This window comes from Melozone crissalis, unplaced genomic scaffold (assembly GCF_028551555.1).
Source record: "Melozone crissalis strain CALT ecotype California unplaced genomic scaffold, PUWL_Pcris_2 ptg000006l_1, whole genome shotgun sequence".
NCBI lineage: Eukaryota > Metazoa > Chordata > Aves > Passeriformes > Passerellidae > Melozone > Melozone crissalis.
In genome coordinates, this window is record NW_026535784.1 from 1,052,116 (window position 1) to 1,074,417 (window position 22,302).

At 55.6% G+C, this 22,302-nt stretch overlaps 2 protein-coding genes across 2 annotated transcripts in view; one reads left to right on the plus strand and one right to left on the minus strand.

Annotated features, from left to right (window-relative positions):
- The first annotated feature begins 6,081 nt into the window (after positions 1-6,081).
- On the plus strand, positions 6,082-7,349 carry LOC128946819 (splicing factor YJU2-like). The gene has a single exon (XM_054290800.1). It carries the CDS (start codon positions 6,144-6,146, stop codon positions 7,089-7,091), a length of 948 nt encoding a protein of 315 aa, XP_054146775.1. The 5' UTR covers positions 6,082-6,143; the 3' UTR covers positions 7,092-7,349.
- Positions 7,350-12,875: 5,526 nt separating this feature from the next.
- The window catches only part of RAB11FIP5 (RAB11 family interacting protein 5), a 37,168-nt gene continuing 27,741 nt past the window's right edge, over positions 12,876-22,302 (minus strand). Inside the window, exons 4-6 of the mRNA XM_054290725.1 lie at positions 19,838-22,222; positions 14,785-14,968; positions 12,876-14,042 (exon numbers count right to left, since the gene is read on the minus strand). Of these exons, the coding sequence (XP_054146700.1) occupies positions 13,833-14,042; positions 14,785-14,968; positions 19,838-22,222 (2,779 nt within the window). The 3' untranslated portion in view covers positions 12,876-13,832. The remainder of the gene's footprint in view (positions 14,043-14,784; positions 14,969-19,837; positions 22,223-22,302) is intronic.

Below are 22,302 nucleotides of genomic sequence, written 5' to 3' on the forward strand. Positions count from 1 at the left end.
ATAAATTAAACTGATTTCCTCCATCTCTTGTGCCCGTTCCAGTGGGTTCTGAGGGATCTCTCCCTGCCCTCATCCCCAGATGGGATTTTTGTTGTGTTTTCTCTCCCCGCCCAGCTGAGAGGGGAGTGAGAGCAGCTTTGGGGGCACCTGGTGCCCATCCAGGGTCCCCCCACACTGTGAGGGAATTTTGGGGTGCCCAGGGAGGACACTGGGACAGAGGCACAGGAACATTCCTTGGAAAGGCAGATCTGGAGAGAGCTTTGGGCAGCAGAGCTGGAGCCTGGAGCAGTAGCCAGGCTCCCTCCTCCTGCAGGGCTGGGGGTGCTCTGTGCTCCAGGCAGGGCTCAGCAGGAATTTGGGATTAAATCCTTGGTTTGCCCAACCCCAGAGCCCAGCTCCCCCAGGACTTTCACAGGGTCCCAGCTCAGCCCCAACATTTCCCTGCTGAGCCCCCCAGGGACCCCCCAGGCATGCTCAGCTCCCCAGGGGCTCCATCCCTGCAACTGCAGGGAAGATGAACCAGGCTGGAGCTGGGGGAGCTCCTCTGGGGGAGCAGCAGAGTCATTGCTGGGGGCTGAGGGGAGCTCATGTTCTTCAGGGGAAAGGCTTGGATGGAGAGAAGGAGCTGGGAAGGAAAAGGGCTCAGTGGGGAAAGGTGGGGGAACAGAGCTGGGGAGGAGTCTGGGACATCAGAGCTCCCAGGAGCACCAATGGAACCAGATCCCTTCCATTTCTTCCCTTTTCCCTCTCTTTCCCTTTTCCCTTCCCTTCCCTTCCCTTCCCTTCCCTTCCCTTCCCTTCCCTTCCCTTTTCCTTTTCCTTTTCCTTTTCCTTTTCCTTTTCCTTTTCCTTTTCCTTCCCTTTTCCTTCCCTTTTCCTTCCCTTCCCTTCCCTTCCCTTCCCTTCCCTTCCCTTCCCTTCCCCTGAAATTTCCTTTCTTTTCCTTGAAATTTCCTTTCAATTTCCTTTCATTGAAATTTCCTTTCCTTTCCCTGGGTGCTCAGGGCACACCCAAAGGATCCCAAACCCCTCACGTGCCCCACACCTGGCCCAGGAGCAGGATTTGGGGTGGAATTCCAGGTTCCTGCAGCATTCCCACTGCACAGCACTCAGGGACTGTCAGGACAGGTGGAAAAGCTGCTGGAGGAGTTGGACACCCTCCTCCTCCTCCTCCTCCTCGTGCAGCAGACAAACAGAAATGTCACTCGGTGTCCAGGCGCCGTCAGCACAGACGCTGTTGTCAATGAATCAGAAGTGTCTAGGAACAGCTTGAACAACTTTTATTTTTTTTTAAAGTGCTTAAAACGTAAATAACAAGCTCTTTATAAACATTAGCTGCAACTCTTAAAACATGAGACACACAGAACCCACTTCCTGCAGACGTGAAGAGAGGGAAACCAACAACTCCAAACCCAACACTTCTCCCACCTGGGGATGCTTTTCCAGGTTTTTTACCCCAAACTGGGGCTCCCTCCAAGAAAAGGCTGAGTCTACATCACACTGGAGAATCCACATCCCTCAGGTCTGTTCCAGTTTGAGGACAAGCCTTGGTGGCTCTCCTGGCCCACACGTGGCCAGGAGGACCAGGCAAGGGGAAAGGAAATTGGCCAAAGCTCTGGAGAAGCAAACCCCAGCTGAGGGCTGGCAGCAAGGCAGAGCACAGCACCCTGCTGCAGCCTCATGGAACAGCTCAAACGTGGAAAAACAAACTCCAGGAGAAAGGCAAAACCACAGGGGGTGTTTAAAACAGAACAGGAGAGGCTGCTGCTGGCCCTAGGGGTGTCCTGGGCTCAGCACAGAGGGACAAAGCTCAGGGACACAGAGCAGGAATGCTGCTCCTGCCCCTGGGACCCCAAATAAATCACTAAATAGGAAATTCAGTCACTGAACACAGAGATAAATCCCAGATGGGCAACTTGAGAACATTTCCCCAGTTCTCTTCCTCATCCCCTCCGTCTCTGGGGAAGCATTTATGCCCTCAGAACCATTCCCTTGGGAAGATGGAGGTTCAACACAAGCACCACAGACCCCACTGCAGGGCTGCTGTGCTGCTTTTGTGCACAGAACAAAACCTGTGTGCTGAGGGGAGAACCCCAATTCTTCAGCCTAGAGGGTGGGGAAACACAGAACAGAGACAGGAGCATCTGTAGGAGCTTTCCCAAGCACAGGGAGGGACCTGCTGAACACTGGGGGACAGACACAGAACATGCATCACTGCTCCACGCTCCTGCAGCACCCAGGGAGCCCTGCACACCTGGGCTCCTGCAGATGGGAGGGGCAGGGAATGCTGGAAATGGGACATGGGGAGCAGGGATTGCTGCAAATGGGACATGGGGAGCAGAGACTGCTGGAAATGGGACATGGGGAGCAGGGATTGTTGCAAATTGGACATGGGGAGCAGGGATTGCTGCAAACGGGACATGGGGGAGCAGGGAATGCTGCAAATTGGACATGGGGAGCAGGGATTGCTGGAAATGGGGCATGGGGAGCAGGGATTGCTGCAAATGGGACATGGGGGAGCAGAGACTGCTGGAAAGGCTGGAGATGGGGGAACAGAATAGGTATTGCTTGAAAGGCAGGAAGTGTGGAAGCACCTATTGCTGGAAAGGCATGAGGTGAGGGAACAGAACAGGAATTGCTGCAAGGGCAGGAAATGTGGAAACACCCATTGCTGCAAGGGAAGGAGATGAGGGAACAGAACAGGTATTGCTAGAAAGGCAAGAGGTGTGGAAGCAGTCATTGATGGAAAGGCAGGAGATGAGGGATTTCTGGAAACAGGAGATGAGGGAATAGAACAGGAATTGCTGGAAAGGGTGGAGGGAAGGGAACAGGATTGCTGGAAACAGGAGATGAGGGAACAGAACAGGTATTGCTAGAAAGGCAAGAGGTGTGGAAGCACCTATTGCTGGAAAGGCAGGAGATGAGGAAACAGGTATTCTTGAAAAGGCAGGAGATAGAAAGAGCACATATTGCTTGGAAATGGGAGCTATGGAAGCACCTATTGCTGGAAAGGCAGAAGATGAGGGAACAGGTATTGCTGGAAAGGCATGGGGTGAGGGAACAGAACAGGTATTGCTGCAAGGGCAGGAGATATGGGAACACCCATTGCTGCAAGGGAAGGAGATGAGGAAACAGAACAGGTATTGCTAGAAAGGCAAGAGGTGTGGAAGCAAGTATTGCTGGAAAGGCAGGGGAGGAGGGAACAGGTATTGCTAGAAAGGCAGGAGATGGAAAGAGCAGATATTGCTTGGAAATGGGAGCTATGGAAGCACCCATTGCTGGAAAGGCAGGAGATGAGGGATTGCTGGAAACAGGAGATGAGGGAATAGAACAGGAATTGTTGGAAAGGCAGAAGATGAAGGAACAGGTATTGCTGGAAAGGCAGGAAATGTGGAAGCACCTATTGCTGGAAAGGCAGGAGGTGAGGGAACAGAACAGGTATTGCTGGAAAGGCAAGAGATGAAGGAATAGAACAGGTATTGCGGGAAAGGCAGGAGATGGAAGGAGCAGATATTGCTAGAAAGGCAAGAAATGTGGAAGCACCTATTGCTGGAAGGGCAGGAGAGGAGGGAACAGGTATGGCTGGAAAGACAGGAGATATGGAAACACCCATTACTGCAAGGGCAGGAGGTGAGGGAACAGAGCAGGTATTGCTGGAAGACAAGAAATGTGGAAGCACCCATTGCTGGAAAGGCAGGAGATGGCAAAGCACCTGCTGCTGGAAAGGCAAGAAAGGAGGAAACAGGTATTGCTGGGAACAGGAGATGGGGGAACAGAGCAGGTATTGCTGGGAACAGAACAGGTATTGCTGCAAACAGGAGATGTGGAAGCACCTATTGCTGGCAGGGCTGCACACCTGGTACAGCCTGCTGAGCTCTGAGAGTCACTTTTTATATTCAAGTGCAAAACGTTCAGGCTTTTGGAGCAAAACAAGGCAGAGCTGACTAAGGCAGAGGGGGCTGAGGGAGGCGGTGAGACACGACTGAGGGGAGGGAGAGGTGGGAGGGAGGGCCGTGGGATCCACACAAACATTGGCACTTGTACGGGGAGCACCAGGAGCCGTCCCTGCAGGGGCACAGGGCCAAGAGCAGGGTGTTTGTGAGGCTGGGAGCAGAGAGGAGCTCTGGCTCCCATGGGAGATGTTGGCCCTGCAGCTCCCCCGTGAATGCCCGCTGAGGAACTCCTCTCCCCAGCACTGCTGCATTCCCAGGGCTGCATCTCCAGTGCCCACAGCTCCTCCCTGACTGCTCACACGGGCACAGCTGGGCACCCACAGAGGGCTCGGGCTGCCAGGGCACAGATCTGACCCAACAGGCACAGAGGTTCCTGGCACCTTCTGAAATGTGAGAAACACTTCCCTTGGACACCCCCACCCCAGCCCAGACACACAGAGGGAGGAGCAGGAACACAGCAGGAGCAGCTGGAGCAGTGCAAACCTCAGGTATTCCCAGGAGGGGAGAGGCAGGAAGGAGTGGGAGGTTCATGGCTGCTGTTCTCCCAGGGAAAACATCCTCCTCTTCCTCCTCCTCATGCAGGGGTCCAAGGCTTGGAAAGGGCAGAGCTCCTTTCCTCCTGACCCAGTTCTGCCTGTCTCCAACTTGGAACACTCAGCCTGCCCTTGCCTGCTGTGTCAGCTGCTGATCTCTGCCCCAGCTCTCCCGAGCTGCTGTGCAGAACTCCTGGAGGAGCCAGGGCAGCTGCACGGGGGGTGGGGAGGCTCTGCTGTCCCTGGGTGACAATTAACTCCCTTTGCTTGGGTGAGAAGGAAAACAGAGGAGGAGCCAGCCCCAGGCAGGTTGTGTGGGACGGAGAATTGGGTTGCAGGGCCTTTTTGGGGCAGGAAACTGCTACTGTGGCAAAAGGCACCATTCTTCAAAGGCATGGTCTACACTGAAGCAAGTGAAGAGAAGAGCAGCGAGGTTTTAAAGAACACAGTGACTTTGGGAGGTAGAGAAGAGGGAGAAGATGCCTTTCATGTTGAAATCCCACTCTGACTGCCCCTCTGCCTGCATGGGCACCTTCTACAGCCAAAATCCTGGCAGGATGAGGGAGGGAACAACATCCTTCATATCCCCTTCCTCAGTAGCTCAGGTTCAGCCAGGTAAATCAGGTGTGGAACTCTTTGAAAACTCCAGGCTTCACCCTGGAAAGATCTACCAGAGTTTTCCCCACCTAGGCTGAAAGAGAAGACTTTCCCATGGAACCTCACAACACTGATCCTCCCTGCCTGCTTTCCCCATTTATCCCGAATTCTCGTGGTTTCTCCTTTCCCTGTTTTTCCTCACTGGCTGTTGTACCCCTGGTGCCTGCCCTGTTTTCCCTGCAGGGCAGGACAAAGGGCACAGTGCCACCCCTGTGCCGTCAGCACTGCCTGCTGACCCATACCTGATTATGCACAGCACATGGTCTCCTCTTTTGTCCCTGATTTCCCTTCAGCCTGCTGGAACAAGCCTTGCTGGAATTTATCCTACAAAAGGCCCTTCTTGCCTCAGTGAGCTGAGCTAGCCATGGTGAGTGAGGTGTGTGGACTTGACTGCTTTGCCTGAATTCCCACCCAGGCAGCTTTTCCACAGGAGATGTGCCTTAGGTTGAAAGATTTAGTTGTGTGTTCTGTTCCCATCTGTCAGAGGTGGAGCAGTTATCTTTTGTTAATTGAGCAGTTTCTCTTCCACAACCAATCCTCCCTCTGGGAAATATCCTCTGCTAATGGTCCACCAATTATTCATTATCTTCTGCCAATGGGCCATTGAGTCACACTGATAAAATTCCATCATCCCATTGGGTGATGGGGAGGAGCCAAGCATTCCTACCTGGATATATTCTGAGGATTTGAACACCACAGCAGCCTTTGCCCACTGCATTCCCAGAGGGAGACTAGGCTCATCTACAGCATCCCTGGAGCTCCAGAGGAAAACTCCACCCTTGTCCAGGATCCCTGCTCCAGCAGAACCACACCTGTTTACCATTTTGTTTTCCATTTCAGGGGAGGCTCCTGCCTTCCTTATCAGACACCTGGCTTTTCACACCAAGGCAAGACCCTTCTTGGGAACCAGGCAGCTGTTTCCACCATCTAAACCAGAGTGGTGGCCAGCGTGGGGTGAGCGGTGCGGGAGCAGCTCTGGGGACCGGGAGAAGCCGCGGCCATGTCGGAACGGAAAGTGCTGAACAAATATTACCCCCCAGACTTTGATCCTGCCAAGATCCCCAAGCTGAGGCTCCCAAAGGACCGGCAGTACGTGGTGAGGCTCATGGCCCCCTTCAACATGAGGTGCAGGACGTGTGGGGAGTACATCTACAAGGGCAAGAAGTTCAACGGCCGCAAGGAGACGGTGCAGAACGAGTCCTACCTGGGGCTGCCCATCTTCCGCTTCTACATCAAGTGCCCGCGCTGCCTGGCTGAGATCACCTTCAAGACAGACCCCCAGAACACGGATTACGCCATGGAGCACGGCGCCACCAGGAACTTCCAGGCACAGAAGCTCCTGGAGGAGGAAGAGAAGAGGATGCAGAAGGAGAGGGAAGAGGAGGAGCTCAACAATCCCATGAAGGTCCTGGAGAACCGAACCAAGGACTCCAAGCTGGAGATGGAGGTCCTGGAGAACCTGCAGGAGCTGAAGGAGCTCAACCAGCGCCAGGCCAACGTGGATTTTGAAGCCATGCTGAAGCAGCACAAGGAGGTGGAGGAGGAGCAGAAGCGCAAGGAGCAGGAGGAGGATGAGCAGGAGATGAAGGTCATGTTGGAACAGTCCCAGAGCCGCCGGCTCCTGGTGGATTCTGGCTCTGATGACGAACCAACAAAACACTGTCCCAATCCCACAACTCAATCAAAACCCAGGGACATCCTGCAGGAGGACACCCAGAGCAAGAGGCTGAGGATGGAGAGCTGGGAGTGCAGCTTGGGCAAGCTCAGCACCAGGGCCCAGCTGGCCGGGCTGGTGGCCTGCAGGAAGGAGAAGCCACATCCCGCCCTGGATAAAGGGATGGAAACCCGAGGCACCATGGCCACCACCAGCTCACTTCCAGCAGCAGCAGCAGCCATGTCCTCACTGCGTTTGCTGGGAGCCTACTGGGACAGCGAGGACAGTGACTGAGGGGCCAGCAGAGTGGGGACAGAGAAGGGACAGGGCTGTCCCCGCTCCCTGCTGCTCCTGGAGCCCCATACGGAGCAGATCCCACCTTTGCACAGACTGGAGGCTCCTCCAGTCCCTCACTGCGGGGACAGGGCTGTCCTGCCATCACCAGCCCCCTAGATGTCCCCAGGAGCTCAGGGACACACCCCTCCCTGCTGTTCCGTGCTTGCTGGACTTCAGCAGCCACAACACTAGGATAAATGGGATCTGGCAAAAAAACCAAAACAAAACAAAACAAAACAAAAAAAAAAACCAAAAAAAACCCCCCCAAACAAACAAAAAACAAAAAAAATGAAACAAAAAAAAAAGGACTTGACTGCCCTGCTTGAATTCCTACCCAAGCAGCTTTTCCACAGGAGATGCTTCTTGGGAATCAGGTAGGAGCTTGCAGCTTCCAGCCTCTAAACCTCACGCTGCTACAAATTGGTGCCCTGACTGTGGGGCTTCTCATTAGCCCATTGAAAGCCTCTCCACTGACCAGCCACTGGATTTTGAGTTGCAGCTAAGTGCTCCAGTTCCCCAAGGGAAAACACCCAATTTTCTAGGGAATTTCTCAGGGGTCAACTGACAGCCCTCAAGACCTCAAGGGCTGGTCAACTCAGCAAAACTCCTGCGAGATCTTTCTTTTGAGCAGTTTCATCCCTCTTTTCCCACAATCTCAGAGCATCCAGGCACAGAGAAACCATCTATGATGGCACTCACTATGAGGAAGGGGCTGACTCTCCCAAGCCTACTAACATGTCCAGGCAGGGACACAGAGAGTGCTGGTGAGAGCCCTTTCTGTTGAATTTGAGGATGAAGTGATCTGCTGAATCCAGCTGGTAAATCTGGACCTCCTGATGGGCCAGGGGATGTTTTAATCATAGGAGACACTGTTAATGAGTTACATGTGCTTCCAGAAGTCCAGACTGTGGGGCCAATGCATGAGATCACTGTAATATGTACAGACCCACCCTGGGGTTTGACTAAGGGCACACCTATACCCAAGCTTTTCTTGTACCCACCTGGGCTGATGTTTTGCCAGAAAATCCTATGGTTTTTTGGGCAGAGATGCTAGGCCAAGACAGACCTCTTATAGAGTGTGGCTTGTCTAACAAAGGTACCAAGGTTTCTCTTCCAGGTGTAACTGACACCGGGTCAGATGTCACCATCATTGCTCACTCCAGGTGGCCACAGGGCTGGGAACTGGTGCCAGCCTATGGATCATCTCTGGGATTGGAGCAGCTGCCACCTCTATGTGGAGTAAAAGGTCAATCCTTACTGAAGGTCCTGAGGGTCACATTGCCACAGGAAGACCTTTTGTGGTAAAGGCACCTGTCATTCTGTGGGGCAGAGACAATGGAGATTCAGACCAGAAATCCCTTCACACCCACAGGATTTCCAGCTGGGCCACTGCAGAGCACCCCACCTCACCACACACGTGGAAATCAGATGGTCCCATCTGGGTGGAACAGTGGCCCCTGGTAGAAGTCAAACCAAAGGCACTCAAATCCGTAGTGCAGGAGCAGCTATCTAAGGGCCACACAGTACCACCCACTAGCCCTTGGAACATCCCTGTCTTTGTCATTCATAAACAGGCAAAGACAAGTGGAGGCTCCTACAAGACCACAGGAAGGTGAATGAGGTCATTGTTACAGCCTGGCTTGCCCTCACCTTCAATGCTCCTGAGATTGGAAACTGGCAGTCATCGATATTAAGGACTGTTTTTTTAATATTCCACTCCATCCTAAAGATGCCCCAAGATTTGCAATTTCATCAATTAATAGACAAGCCCTCTAAAAAGGCATCAAGGGGAAATTCTTTCTAAAGGGATGAAAAACTCATGAGTCATCTGCCAAATGTTTGTTGCCCACATTCTCACGTCCATTTGGGAAAAATTCCCTGATGCCGTAATTCATCACTTTATGGATGATATTTTCATATGCACAGAGACTGACTATTATTTGGAGACTCATCTCAGACTATCCAAGCCATTGAAGGATTTGAAATTGCTACAGAGAAGATTCAGTACACCTGCTCGTGGACCTACCTTGGGCTCCAGATTGGTGAGCAGACCATTGTGCCCCAGCAGCTCACCATGAGGACAACCCAAGACCCCTGAGACCTCCACTAGCTCTGTGGGAGCATAAACTGGGTTTGTTCACTGCTGGGGATCGCAACTGAGGACTTGTCAACCCTTTTGAACCTCCTGAGAGGCGCTGATGACCTCAGCTCCCCAGGAACCATCACACTAGAGGCCCATGAAGTGATCCAGAAGGTATCAGAAGCATTGTCCATGAGACAAGCCCACCATGCTGATCCTACCCTGCCTTTCCAATTTGTCATCCTGGGTAAGTCACCCAAGTTCCATGGGCTCATTTTCCAGTGGGACCCCACTCAGGGAGATCAGCTCCTAATCACAGAGTGGGTGTTTCAATCACACAAACCAAATAAGACATCACAACACCTCAGGAGCTTAGGGCCCAGCTTATCAGAAAGGCCAGAGCTCACCTCAGGACCCTAGTGGGGTGTGAATTCACAGGCATTAAACAGTCTGGAACCTTTGTTCCAAACCAGTGAGCACCTCCAGTTCACTCTGGACAGCTACCCAGACCAAATCTCCATCCACCTACCAAAACATAAACTGTTTAATGTTTGCTTTAATTTGGTCCCAAATTCATTAAAAAGTAGAACTCCTCTAAAGGCATAGACTGTATTTACTGATGGTTCAGGGGGATCCCACAAGTCAGTCATGACGTGGAAGAATCCTGACACTCAAGAGTGGGAGTCTGATGTTCAGATTGTTCGAGGATCCCCACAAACTGCAGAATTAGCAGTCGTTGTCAGAGCCTTTGAGAAATTCAAACAACCCTTAAATTTAGTTACTGATTCGGCCTATGTTGCTGGAATAGCTGAGAGAGCAGAACATTCCTCGTTAAAGGAAGTGCCAAATTCAGATTTGCAAGGCTTGCTCTCAAATTTAATGTACCTCCTCTCCCACTGAGAGCAACCATATCACATTATGCACGTGAGGTCACACACTGACCTCCCAGGACCAGTCACAGAAGGCAACTGGAGGGCAGATATTTAGCCATGGCAGTGCAGACATTTTCAATCAGGCTAAATTGAGCCATCAGCTTTTTCATCAGAATGTGCCAGCCCTTGTCAGAATGTTTAAAATCACAAGAGAACAGGCAAGAGCAATCGTGGGCTCCTGCCCCAATTGTCAGGAGTTTGCTTTGCCCTCTCTGAGGGCCAGGGTTAACCCCTGAGGCCTTGAAAGTTTACAGCTTTGGCAAATAGATGTCACACATTATGCACCTTTTGGGAGACAAAAATAAATTCATTCACAAATACAACACCTGACTAATGTGGTAAATATTGAATATGTAGGCTTTCCCATGGGGGCTAGAGGAAAATGGCATTACAAGAACTCTGAGCTGCTTTTGGCCCTTAATGCCTTCATTCCATAAATACGTTCTCTGGGGCAGCATTTGCATCAGCCCATGCAGGAGAAAACACAAGAGATGTCATCCAACATTTTCTCCTAGCATTCTCCACCCTAGGCATTCTCCAAACAGATAATGGTCCTGCTTAAACCTCCAAAAAATTCAAACAGCTCCCAGATCAATGGGGGTGAAACACACCAATGGCATTCCCCACTCACCAACAGGGCAATCTCTTGTAGAGAGGGCTCACTGTACACTCAAGAGAGTCCTTGATCAGCAGCATGGGGGAGTTGAAACACTGCTGAATGTACAAAGATTATGTAAGGCTCTTTATGTCATCAATTTTCTTAATAATTCATTCATGGAGCCAAACCCCCCCACTGTCAGGCACTTCTCCAACATGCACAGAGCTCAGCTCACAGAGAAACCCCCTGTGCTGATCAAAGACCCCAAATTCAAACAAATATTGAGCCCATTTCCATGAATTACTTAGGGCAGAGGTTATGCTTGTGTATCTACAGGATCTGGCCCGAGGTGGATTCCAGGCAGGAATGTCAAGCTGTACATCAAACTGCCAAATGCAGCACCCAGAGACATTCCCCCTGAACCTCAGAGACAGCAAAGAGATCAAGCTTGGGTGGTGTGGAGGAGAGAAGAAAAAAGAGTGTAAACACAGATGTTTATCACAGAAGATGACTCTGCACTGCTCCAGAAGATCATAAGACTCTGTATTGAGTTTCATTTGCTCATTGTTTTGCACTGTTACCCCTCTTTAGTTTGTTGCATTGTTACCCCTTCTTGTTTTCCCTCCCCTTTTCTACTCAGTAAAAACTGAGGGGATCAGATGGGAAGATATGAGGGGCTGGTAAAGCTATATAGGTCTAAAAACCCATTTTTTCAAACTCACAGATCAACTCATCACCCCCAAGTATCCTGCCATGTCTCCAGTGGCAGGGAATCACTGACTGCTCCAGACAGGATTTTGGATTCTCCTCACCTTTCCATCAGCTGGTGCATGGATTGTCCTTCAGCCCAGCCAGAACATCTGGGTCACACTGGCCAAAGCTTTACAGCAGGACAATCTCTGCCTGTCCATGGGCAGTGTGGACAACCCTCTGTCAATGTGCCTGGTAGGGTTCCTTAGCAGCAAATGAATACCCACACACAGATAAGAAACCCAGTCTGGTAGATGCTTAGACCCTGCCTCGAGCACCAGAGGAACCCCAGGAATTGGAGCTCTTGGGGTCCTCCAAAGCTCATTACTGCATCCAACTTCAATATCAACCTCCCAACCAACACTTGACCCACCTTGAGCTTGTTAGGTCTACCCATAGGAAAGATGTAACCCCATTTAACAAAAATGACACCCCTCCAAATTGGTGCAATTACACCAGTCCTACAGCTTCTTCATCCTCACTCCATCCCAAAGTGCTGCCCTGGGAAGTGTTCCTTAGCTGTGGAGACTGAGTATGGGCCAGGATCCCCTCAGGCCTTCAAGGGGGTCCCTGCAGCCTTAGCCAGCTTACTTTACATAACTTTGCTTCAAACATAACTTTACTTCAAAACTGGAAACAAAAAGGGGAATTGGCACGCCAAAAGAGATGATGTACTGAATTTGATGAAAATTGCAACAGACAAGTTTACAACTGGAACAAAGAACACAGTCGTGGTCTCATGCTGCTTCAGCTTTGGGTGGTCACTCAGGGGTCAGCAGGGGACAGAGCTGCCCTGAGGCTTGGCACTGCCCTGGAGAGCTGAACCCAGCCTGTGGATGTGACCATGGGAGCAGGCTGGGCACTGCCCTGGAGAGCCAATCCCAGCCTGTGGATGTGATCAGGGGAGCAGGCTTGGCACTGCCCTGGAGAGCCAATCCCAGCCTGTGCATGTGATCAGGGCAGCAGGCTGGGCACTGCCCTGGAGAGCTGAACCCAGCCTGTGGATGTGATCAGGGCAGCAGGCTGGGCACTGCCCTGGAGAGCCAATCCCAGCCTGTGGATGTGATCAGGGCAGCAGGCTTGGCACTGCCCTGGAGAGCCAATCCCAGCCTGTGGATGTGATCAGGGCAGCAGGCTGGGCACTGCCCTGGAGAGCCAATCCCAGCCTGTGGATGTGATCAGGGCAGCAGGCTGGGCACTGCCCTGGAGAGCTGAACCCAGCCTGGGATGTGATCAGGGGAGCAGGCTGGGCACTGCCCTGGAGAGCCAATCCCAGTGTGTGGGTGTGATCAGCAGAGCAGGCTGGGCACTGCCCTGCCAGGATTTGGGAATTCTGGGCTGTGTCAAGAGGGTTTGGGGTGTCTGACCCTCCAGGGGCCCTGCAGAGGGGTCAGACTCCCCAGACCTTGTTCTGGGGGTGTTTTCTGGCTGTGCTGGACAGATGAGGCAGAACAGGGCCGGGCAGCTGTGAGCAGCCATTCCTGGGAATACTGAGTGGAAATTCAATGTGAATTCTGCACTCCTTGGTCCCTCCAGGGCACAGCAGCCCCTGCTGGGTGGGGGCATGCAGAGGATCTCCTGCAGCACTCCTGGGGTGCCTTTGCCATATTCCCAGTCCAACCATGAGGGACCCAGGCAGTGTCACTGGTGCTGTGACAGAGCCACCAGTGACACCACCTAGGCCTGGCACTGTCCCTTTGTGGAGCATCTCCCACAAGTGTGGTGAGAGAGTGGCACAAACTGGAGTTGGCTCTTCATCCTTCACTGGGGGTAACTGGGGCAGGAGGGCAAGGGGTGTCCCACAGGCTCTGCTCAGGAATGTGCTGGGGGAGTCTCACTGGGTCTCAGTGCCCCCAGTGTCACCCAGCAGCTCAACACCAGCCAGGGGACACCACTCTCAGGGGAGAGAAGAGGAGGAGGAGTGTGGGCAGAGGAGCAGCAGCAGGGTGAAGTCACGAGGAGATGGTTTCCAGCTCTCAGATGTCCAGGGGTCATTTAAAGCTCTGGCAGGAGGAGTGCCTGGGAGGTGGCACTCGGTCACAGCAACAGGAACCTGCAGAGGCACCTGCCTGGTGGGGAGGGCTCTGCTCCTCCCCATAGGGTGCTGGCAGCCCACCACCCTACAGCTCCCTGGAGCTGAGCTGGGCTAAGCTTGGGCTGGGAAGGAGCAGATAACCCTTCCTGCTAACTCTGGGAACAGAAGCCACCGCAGGCCTCGGGTGAGAAGAGGGGGTGCGGGGGTGTTGGCAGCGTGGTGGTTACTGGGGCACAGCTCTGCTGGGTGCCCTGGGCAGGCTCAGGGGGCACAGCTCTGCCAGGTGCTGCTGCCCTGGGCAGGCTCAGGGGGCCTGGCCTCCCCCCAGAGGGATCTGCAGCAACGTGGGGGACTGCTCCATGATGCGCACCAGCAGCTGGTCAATGTAGTTCTCCAGCTCCTGGATGTGCTCCTCCTTCTTGCTGAGCTCGCCCTCCTTCTGCAGCAGCAGCTGGATCAGCTCGTCGTGGGTCAGGTGGTAATACTTGGCTGACTGGTCCAGCTGGCCAGGGTCCTGCTGGGAAGCAAGAGGGACATTCAGGGACTGGCATTAAAATCTCTGCTCCTGGTAATGTTTGCAGGATGCAGTAACAGACAGAGCACTCCTACTTTCCATGTCTGTCTTTCCAAAGTGGAGAGGCAGGAGCAGCACAGGGGACCCACAGAGATCTCGTGTGCTGCTCATAAAGCACCAGCTGAACACCCTGCAGCACCCACAGGGCTTCTGAGACCCTCAATCAGGTGAACCCAGCAGCATTTTCCATGTGACACTGGGGAGGCAAACAGAGTGGGAGTGGACAAAGGGATGGAAGGGTCACCCTCACAACACCCTCTGTGTCCTCAGAGGTGCCACAGGTGCTTTGCTGGCCCCAGCACAGCAGTGTTTGGAGTATATCCAGGTCAGCAAAGCTCCAGGAAGGATCTTCCACCTTCTATGCCTTGTGGAGACCAGGTTGGACATTGGGGCTTGAAGCAGCCTGGGACAGTGGGACATGTCTCTGCCCATGGCAGGGGTGGCACTGGATGGGATTTAAGGTCCCTCCCAACCCATTCCATGTTTCTACAAGCAGGGATTCACTCACACACTGCACAACACCACCCCCAAAGCAAAGCAGGTGATGGGAGAACAAGGGAGTGAGGAGGTGCAGAGCCCAGGGGAGAAGGGAGACAGAGCAGCCCAAGGGGCTGGACCCTCAACCCCCTCATGGCAGGCCCTGGAGCAGCACACCTGGAGCAGGGGTGGCACAGCCTCCTACCTTTACCTTGGGGTCAGTTTTGTCCTGCTGGGAGGCCGGGGCCAGGGGCTGGACGCTGCTCGTGGTCACTGTCTTCAGCCTCTCCAGGCCATTGCTCAGTGCTGAGCCCAGGCTGGCCCTGTGCTGCTGCTTCCTCTCGCTGGAGCCCTCCTGCACTGCACTCAGGGGCTTCACGGGGTGGGGGCTGTGGGCAACAAGGGTGGGACAGTCAGCACCCCCAGGGTTCCTGTCCCTGGGACTGTACAGGGATGGCACCACCCAGGACACTGAGGAACTGCTGAACCCCCTGTCTGTGCCACCCAGAGCTCTCCTGCTCTGAGGAGAGCCAGCAGGGCAGGGCAGAGCCCCTGGAGCTGCTCCCACCCACACAGGAGACAAGGAGCCCCAGCACACGTGTTAGGCTGAGATCCTGGAGCCCACACCTGCACTGCCCATCCTCACTGGGAATGCTGTGGGTCACAACTTCCAGCTGCCAGGGGCTCAAACGCAGCTCCAGTGTGATCAGAGCCTGCTGCACCCACTGCCCAGAGCAGCTTTTTGCTGCCCAGGGACCCCCAGATTACTCTGGGGTCACCACTGATGCTCCAGCCCAAGAGTTGAATGGAACCTGCCTGAAAGCCACCACAGAATTTGTCCCCCTCCACGAGGCCAAAGGGAGGGTGAGGAGCCAGTTATGGGGGAATTTGATTTTCATTTATTTTTGCCCCACTTTTCACCCAAAAGGTTCTTTCTGGGCTTGAACAAAGTCCACTTTCTTCTCAGTGTGATGGAAAGAGAAGTGACCTGATGCTCCCTCCCTGCAAGGAGCAGGCACAGCTGTGCACCATCCTTGGGATGGAAACATCCAAATATCTGTCCATCAGGATGGAAACATCCAAACATCCATCCTTGAGATGGAAACATCCAAAAATCCATCCACGGGGATGGAAACATCCAAACATCCATCCATTGGGATGGAAACATCCAAACATCTGTCCATCAGGATGGAAACACCCAAACTTCCATCCTTGAGATGGAAACATCCATCCATGGGGATGGAAACATCCAAACTTCCATTCACTGGGATGGAAACACCCAAACTTCCATCCACTGGGATGGAAAGATGAAACCTCCACCTGGAGCTCTGCAAAGCCTCTCACAGGTGACAGCCCCACCAGCTGTGTGTCCCAGCGGTGCTGTGTCCTCGTGCCTCGGCCATGGTGATGGGATCAGGACATACCAAGGATGTGGAAATCCTCTTCAACCACCATGATGCCTCCTGCTGTCCCTGTGCTGGGAGGGGACAGCACTGCAGCCACCAACCTGCTCCAATAAGCCAAAGGACCAGCTCCTCCCAAGGGACAGCACATGGCAGCTCTGATCTCTTCCCTCTGGTGACCAGGGACAGGAAATGCTGGAGTTGTTCCAGGGCAGGTCAGGCTGGAGCTCAGCAAAGGTTCTTCCCCAGAGGGTGCTGACACTGCCCAGGCTGCCCAGGGAATGGGCACAGCCCCGAGGCTGCCAGAGCTCCAGGAGCGTTGGGACAGCACTCCAGGGATGCCCAGGTGGATTTGGGGTGTGTGAGCAGGGCCAGGGGTGGATGGATGACTCTGGTGGGTCTCTCCCAGCTCAGCACACTCTGTGATTCTCTGATTCCCTGGCAGAGCTGTCCAGGCACAAGGACAGAGCCCAGCACTCCTGGGCAGCTGGAAAGGATGGAGGGATCCCACAGCCCTCAGGGGGAGCTACTGACAGTGCCAGGGGCTGCAGGAGCTGCTGTTCTGCACACGAGGCTCAGCACTGCCCACTGGCACTAAACCCTGACCAGGAGCTACAACCACCAGGACACTGCAGGACAGGGGTGAGGAGAGGACTGGGGGAGCCACCAGGGCTGCTCATCCAGCCAGGCCTGAGCCCCAAATGTCACTGTCACCTTATGCATCCCCACAGCCAGCACAGAGGCTACAACCACAGTGTGGCTGGGAACCTCCCTGGGACCGAGCTGCCCTGGGAAGCCAGTGGGGATGCTTGGATGTGTTTGGAACAGGGAGATGTTCCCACCCAGCGTGGTGACAGGCAGCTGCCAGCCCCATGGCCAGTGGGAACAGTCACTGCTGCAGGGCTGGAAAAGGGGCTTTTGAAAAGAATTATTTATCCTGTTGCTCCCCACTGAGGGTGGTGCATGCAGGGCTCTGCCTGCTCCGTGTGTCTCTGGGAGGATCCAAGAGCTGGAGACATTCCTTGAGCTGGGTTTGTCCTGGGATGGTGGCACCAGGTCCTCCAGGGGAGCTTCACACCTCACATCAGATCTGAAGGTCTGGTGGACCTGCCAAGAAGCTGGACCATGAACATCATTCTGGTCCATGAACATCAACTGGAGCGTGGAATCAGCTGCTCACCAGCTCCTAATCCAGAACTGCATCCCAAGTGGATTTGAGTTATGATGGCGCTTAAGGCCAAGGTGGAACATCTCAGGGTGACACTGGCCCAGCCCTGTCCCCCTCTCTGAGCCAGCCTTGCCCTGTCCCAGCTTTCACTGGTGCTCCCAAGGTCACTGCAGAGCACAGGGAAAAACTGGGTGCATTTCCCTCAGCAGCTCCCAAAGGAAACCTTTAAATGCTCATCAAAATGCTCCTCACTCACAGAGAGGGAATCCAAGGGAATCCCTCTCCCATGGAGGAGAATCCCTCTCCCAGCTGCTGTGCCTGGAGTACCACTCAGCACCCAAGGGCCAGCTCTCCATGGAGCAAGGGTCCAGAGGAGGAGGGGGAATGACTGGGCTTGGGATCAGCTCTCCAGGTCTGCCCTGGCTGGGCCAAACCACACTCCCAGCTCCAGGGGCTCCACGAGGATCACCAAGATAGGGTGTCACCTGACACCTCATTTTCAGAACACAGCATCCTCGGCACTCTCGACACGAGGAAGGCACAGCCTGTGCCACCACCTTGGTACCTGTGACACCCCCAGTCCTGTCACCTGCATGGACCACAGGATGCTGGGCCAGCCCCATATCAAAGGGAGCAGGAGCTGCACAGCTGCTGCATTCCAATGGAGGAGCAGGAGCTGCACAGCTGCCAGGCTCCTCCAGGCAGTGGAGCTCCCAGGCTGTCCTTGGGGTCCCTCCTGTCCTTGGGATGTGACACATCCCCAGCAGTGAAGACACCATCCTGCCCTGTCCCCAGGGGCAGCAAAGCCTCCACACACCTGGGAGCTGCAGCTGGTGCTGCCGTGCCCCAGCAGCCACACAAGATGACCAAAGAGGAAGGGCCATGGGACCCCACTGCCCATTTCCAGCTCTCTTGAGGAGGCACTGAAGCCCCTCACCCCAAACTCTCACCATCCCACACCAGGTACCCTCTCCCCTTCACCCTTTAGTTCCAGCCAGGGCTTACTGCCCATTCCAAATCTGAAGTATTTCCTTTTCCCTTCCACTTTTTTTCTACCATCTTTTCCTCATCTATGTGCCTTTGGTGATTCCAACAGGAAATGATCCTGGGAAGGGAAGCATGGCCATGGGGATTGGGAAAAGATCCCTTCCAGCCTTCCTCCCTCACCTGGCTCAGTTCTCACATCTCCCCAGTGCTATAAAGCAGTTCAGAGCCTCAGAGCCTTCCCAGAGGCCTCAGGAGTTCTTCAGAGCTTCCTCAGTCACAGCAAGGATCCAAACTGTGCCGGAGGAACCCGAGCAGGGACGTTCAGGAGCTCCTGGCCACGTGTCACAACAGAAGCCAGCCCTGATATCCAGGATATGCAGCTCTTGGATCCCAGCCCATTCCATCTCAGGAGCCAACCAGGCCTGGATGGATGCACAGGGATGGCCAGAAGCAGGTACCACCAACACAGAGACCCCTGTGCTTCCCTCACTGCCTCAGTGATCCCTTTGGGACCACAGGACACTTCTCTTTCCATGAAACATAACAAAATCCACGTTTCTGGGCAGCAGCCCTGCAAATTTTGAAGAAGGCTATCTGCTGATGGATGAATAATCCAATTAAAAATGATTGGAGGGTCTGGCTTAAATAAGAAGAAAAAAATATCATCTGACAGACCCAGGCAGATGCTGTCTTTGGTCCCAAGATCACTTTGCACCTCATGCTCAACCCTGGTGGACGGACTGGAGCTCAGTGAGTTCTGCTGGCCCCATCCTCCCCCTCTTCCTCTCCCCAGGGCCACAATCAGTCTTGTTTAGGTGGGATTTTACCATTTTGGTGTCTCCAGGAAGCTCCATTTGCCTCATGACCAGTGAGGCTGATCAATAACCCCCTGCTGGAGCTCAGTAAATCCCCTGGGCAGGCAGAGCCCAGGCAGACCAGGGGAAGGAGAACCAGGAAATTGAGATGAACTGAAGGACACAGAGCAAGACTCCATGCCCTGAACTCACCAGCTTTGCTTTGTGGCATTTGTACAGATCCAGGATTGACCTGGGAGGAGGAACAGCCCCTTCTTTCCACCCTTCCCATTCCCATCAGCCTCAAGGCTAAATCCCAGATGCTTCATCACCAATGGGCATCTCTGCAGGAGGGAGGGCAGAGGGGCATTTCGCCCTGGTGGAAAAACTCTTTTTTTGGCTATGGACAGAAGGTTTTCAGTACCCAATGGGTACTGGAGAGGAAAGCAGCCAAAGCTGGATGGACGGCAAGGGCAGGGGCAGCAGCTGTGCACATGCCATGAGGGAGCTCAGGAGAGCACAAACAGCCACAAGCTCTCCTGGCAGGCACGGGAAAGGCATTTCTTCTGCAAGCACGGGGTGGCGGATGATGGAGCCAAAATCAGCACTGGGTGCAATGTGGGTGCAGCTCTGGATTTCCAGCTGGGGTGCATGGAACCCTTTGCCCCGGCCACACCAGACACCAGTGGCCACTTCCCTCAGCATCCCAGAGAGCCAAGGCTCCCAGCAGCTCGGGCTGGGCTCTCTGGGACCAGGGGAAGGTGAGGGAACAGGAGCTGCAGCAGATGTGGAGCAGCCTCCTCGGAGCCAGCCCTGCCAGCAGCAGAGGGGGCCAGCAGCAGGAGGGGCCAAGGGCTCACCTCTCCCACACACACACACGCCCTTCGCCTTCCCCGCAGTGCTCACCTGGTCGTCTGCTGGCCAAGGGGCTTCTCAGCCGGCCGTGTCTCCCTGGGCAGAACCAGGAGCGCCGAAGCTTCCCCGGGCTGCGGGCACGGGCAGGGCCGGGCGGCGGCGCGGCGGGCGGAGACCCCCGCGGGGGCCCGGGGGCGGCCACACGGCTCGGGGTTAGTGGCAGCCGCGGGGAAAGGGGTGGAGAAGGCCAGGGGCGGGCTGACATGCAGGGGGGTAGCGTTAGTGGGCTGCAAGCCGTGCCCGGGGGGCTCCTCCTGCGGGCTGCGGAAGCTGAAGTCGCCCTGCTCAAGCTTTTCGGGCAGCACAGCCTGGACAGGGACAGGGGCTGGGGGCCTCTCCACGAAGGGGTTGCTCGGGGAACTGGGGCTCAGCGCCAGAGTGAAGGGGTTTCTCGGGGCTGAAGCTCCCTGTGTGTGCCTCTCTATCTTATCTGGCTTCCAGAAATCGGCTTTCTTGAAGTCTATCCTGCTCTCTGCCCAGCGCCCCTGGGGCTCCTCGCTGGCGGGGGTCCTGCCCTGCTCTGCCTCCCGGGGAGGGGCACGGGGCCTGGGCTGCTCTCCTGCTCGCCCCTCGCCATCCTGGCACGCCAGGTCCAGCTGGCATGGCCTCTGCCTGTGTTCTAACCTTTGGGGCGGCGGGTGTGGATGCCCAGCTGCCTCCTGCTCTCCCAGAGCTGTCCAGCTGGTGGGCTGGCCCAGGTCTAGCTTGGAAGGTGGGTTTAGTCCTGAAATACTGAGCTCCTCAGGGAACAGCTCCTGCTTGGAGGCCATTTCCCACTTGGCACTGTCTGTGGCCCCCTGAGGGGATAAACGGGGCTGGCTCCAGCTCTCCTCAGCACCCGACCGGTCCAGTCCATCCAGGGAGAAGTTGGACATGCAAGTCTCAAACTGTTCGGCCACATCTGTCTCGTTCATCTCTGATGGGTGTTCGCCCACAGAGGTGTCGGCTCCTGTCCCCACGCCAGCCGCTGGGTCCATAGCAGCAGCTCTGGCACCCTCAGACGCTGCGAACTCTCTCGCGGCTTCAGCGGCGGCCGCTCCGGGTGCGGGCAGGCTGGGAGGCGCCGGCACGGAGGGCTCGCTGCTCGCACGGCTCCTCGGCAATCCCATCTCTGCTCCTGGGCCCTCTGACTCTTCCCACGGCTCCTGCTTGCCTCGCTGGGTGCCACCAGGCTCCTCGTCCTCGCCGTCCCCCACGGGGCCCGCGGCCGCGAACCGCCGGGGTGGTTTGGGGGGCGGCCCGGGCGGCAGCTCCGGGCAGCCCTGGAGCCCTGCCCACGGCGCCAGCACCACGCGCCTCTCGCGGATGTCGGAGCTGAAGTGCAGCAGGCCCTCGCTGGCCTCCAGCCGCATGCTGGCCTGTAGCCGGAACACCGAGCTGCGGATGTCCAAGGCGCCCTCCCCGGGCTCCGCGCCCGCCTCGGGGAACCTCCGCCCCGCCGCGTCCCCCGGCACCCGCGGGGGCACGGCCGCCACCACGGTGCTGCCCGGCGGGGCCTCGGGGGCCGGCTCGGGGGGGAAGGAGCTCATAGGTAGCACACAGGTGGCGGTGGTGGCACGGGACGAGCTCTGGGCCTCAAAGGTGCCCTCGCCCAGGAAGGGCGGGCGCGGGCCGAAGGGGCCCTGAGGAGCCGGGCGCTCCCCGGCGCTCTCTGAGGGCTCAGCGGCACTCTCCGTGGCTATGGTCATCCAGCCGTTCGTCCCCGTGCTGCAGGACTCCTCCTCACCGCTGTCCCCCTCCTCCCTAGCGCTATTTTCAGTGCTCAGTGCTGCTGACGCCTCTTTGTCCCCGGGGTTGCCCGAGGCAAAAGCGGCTGTCCAGACCATGGGCGTGCTGCTTTTCCTCCTCCTAGCCATGGAGCCCGCGGACACGGGGCTCAGCACGTCCTCGATCACCGTGGCCTCCTGGGTGGTGCTCACCAGGTTGGCCCCCACGTCTAAAGCGGAGAAATTTGTCCAGGAGCGGAGAGCCGCAGGGATTTCAGCCGCCTTTTCGAACACTTGGGAGCCCTTCTGGCAGGGCGGCCCCGCTGAGCTCTCCGTCGGGCTGGCTCTGGGGTCATCGATGAAAGCCATGCCCTCTGCTGCCACCGAGGCAAAAAAGTTCTCCTTGTTCCGCTCTGGTTTGAGCCTGCTGGTGGCAAAGGCATCGAAGGTATCGTCCCACTCCGAGGGGACAGCAGGCTCGGTGTCGGTGTCGGCAGGAGGGAGCTCTCCCGGTGCTGGGGGACTGGTTTCAGGCACGGGGACACCAACGCTCTGGGCTGGAGACTCCCTCTGGGGCTCTGTGTGCCTTGGGGAGCCAGAGGGACTGCAATCCTCAGAGGAATAAAAGCTCCCAGCGACCTCGGGTGCAGCACGCGGCCCAGGCGGGAAACTAGAGAGAAAGTGAGTAGGTGAAGGAGAATTTAGTACCTGGTCAGCGAGGAGCTCCTCAAAGAAGGGATTGCTCTGCAG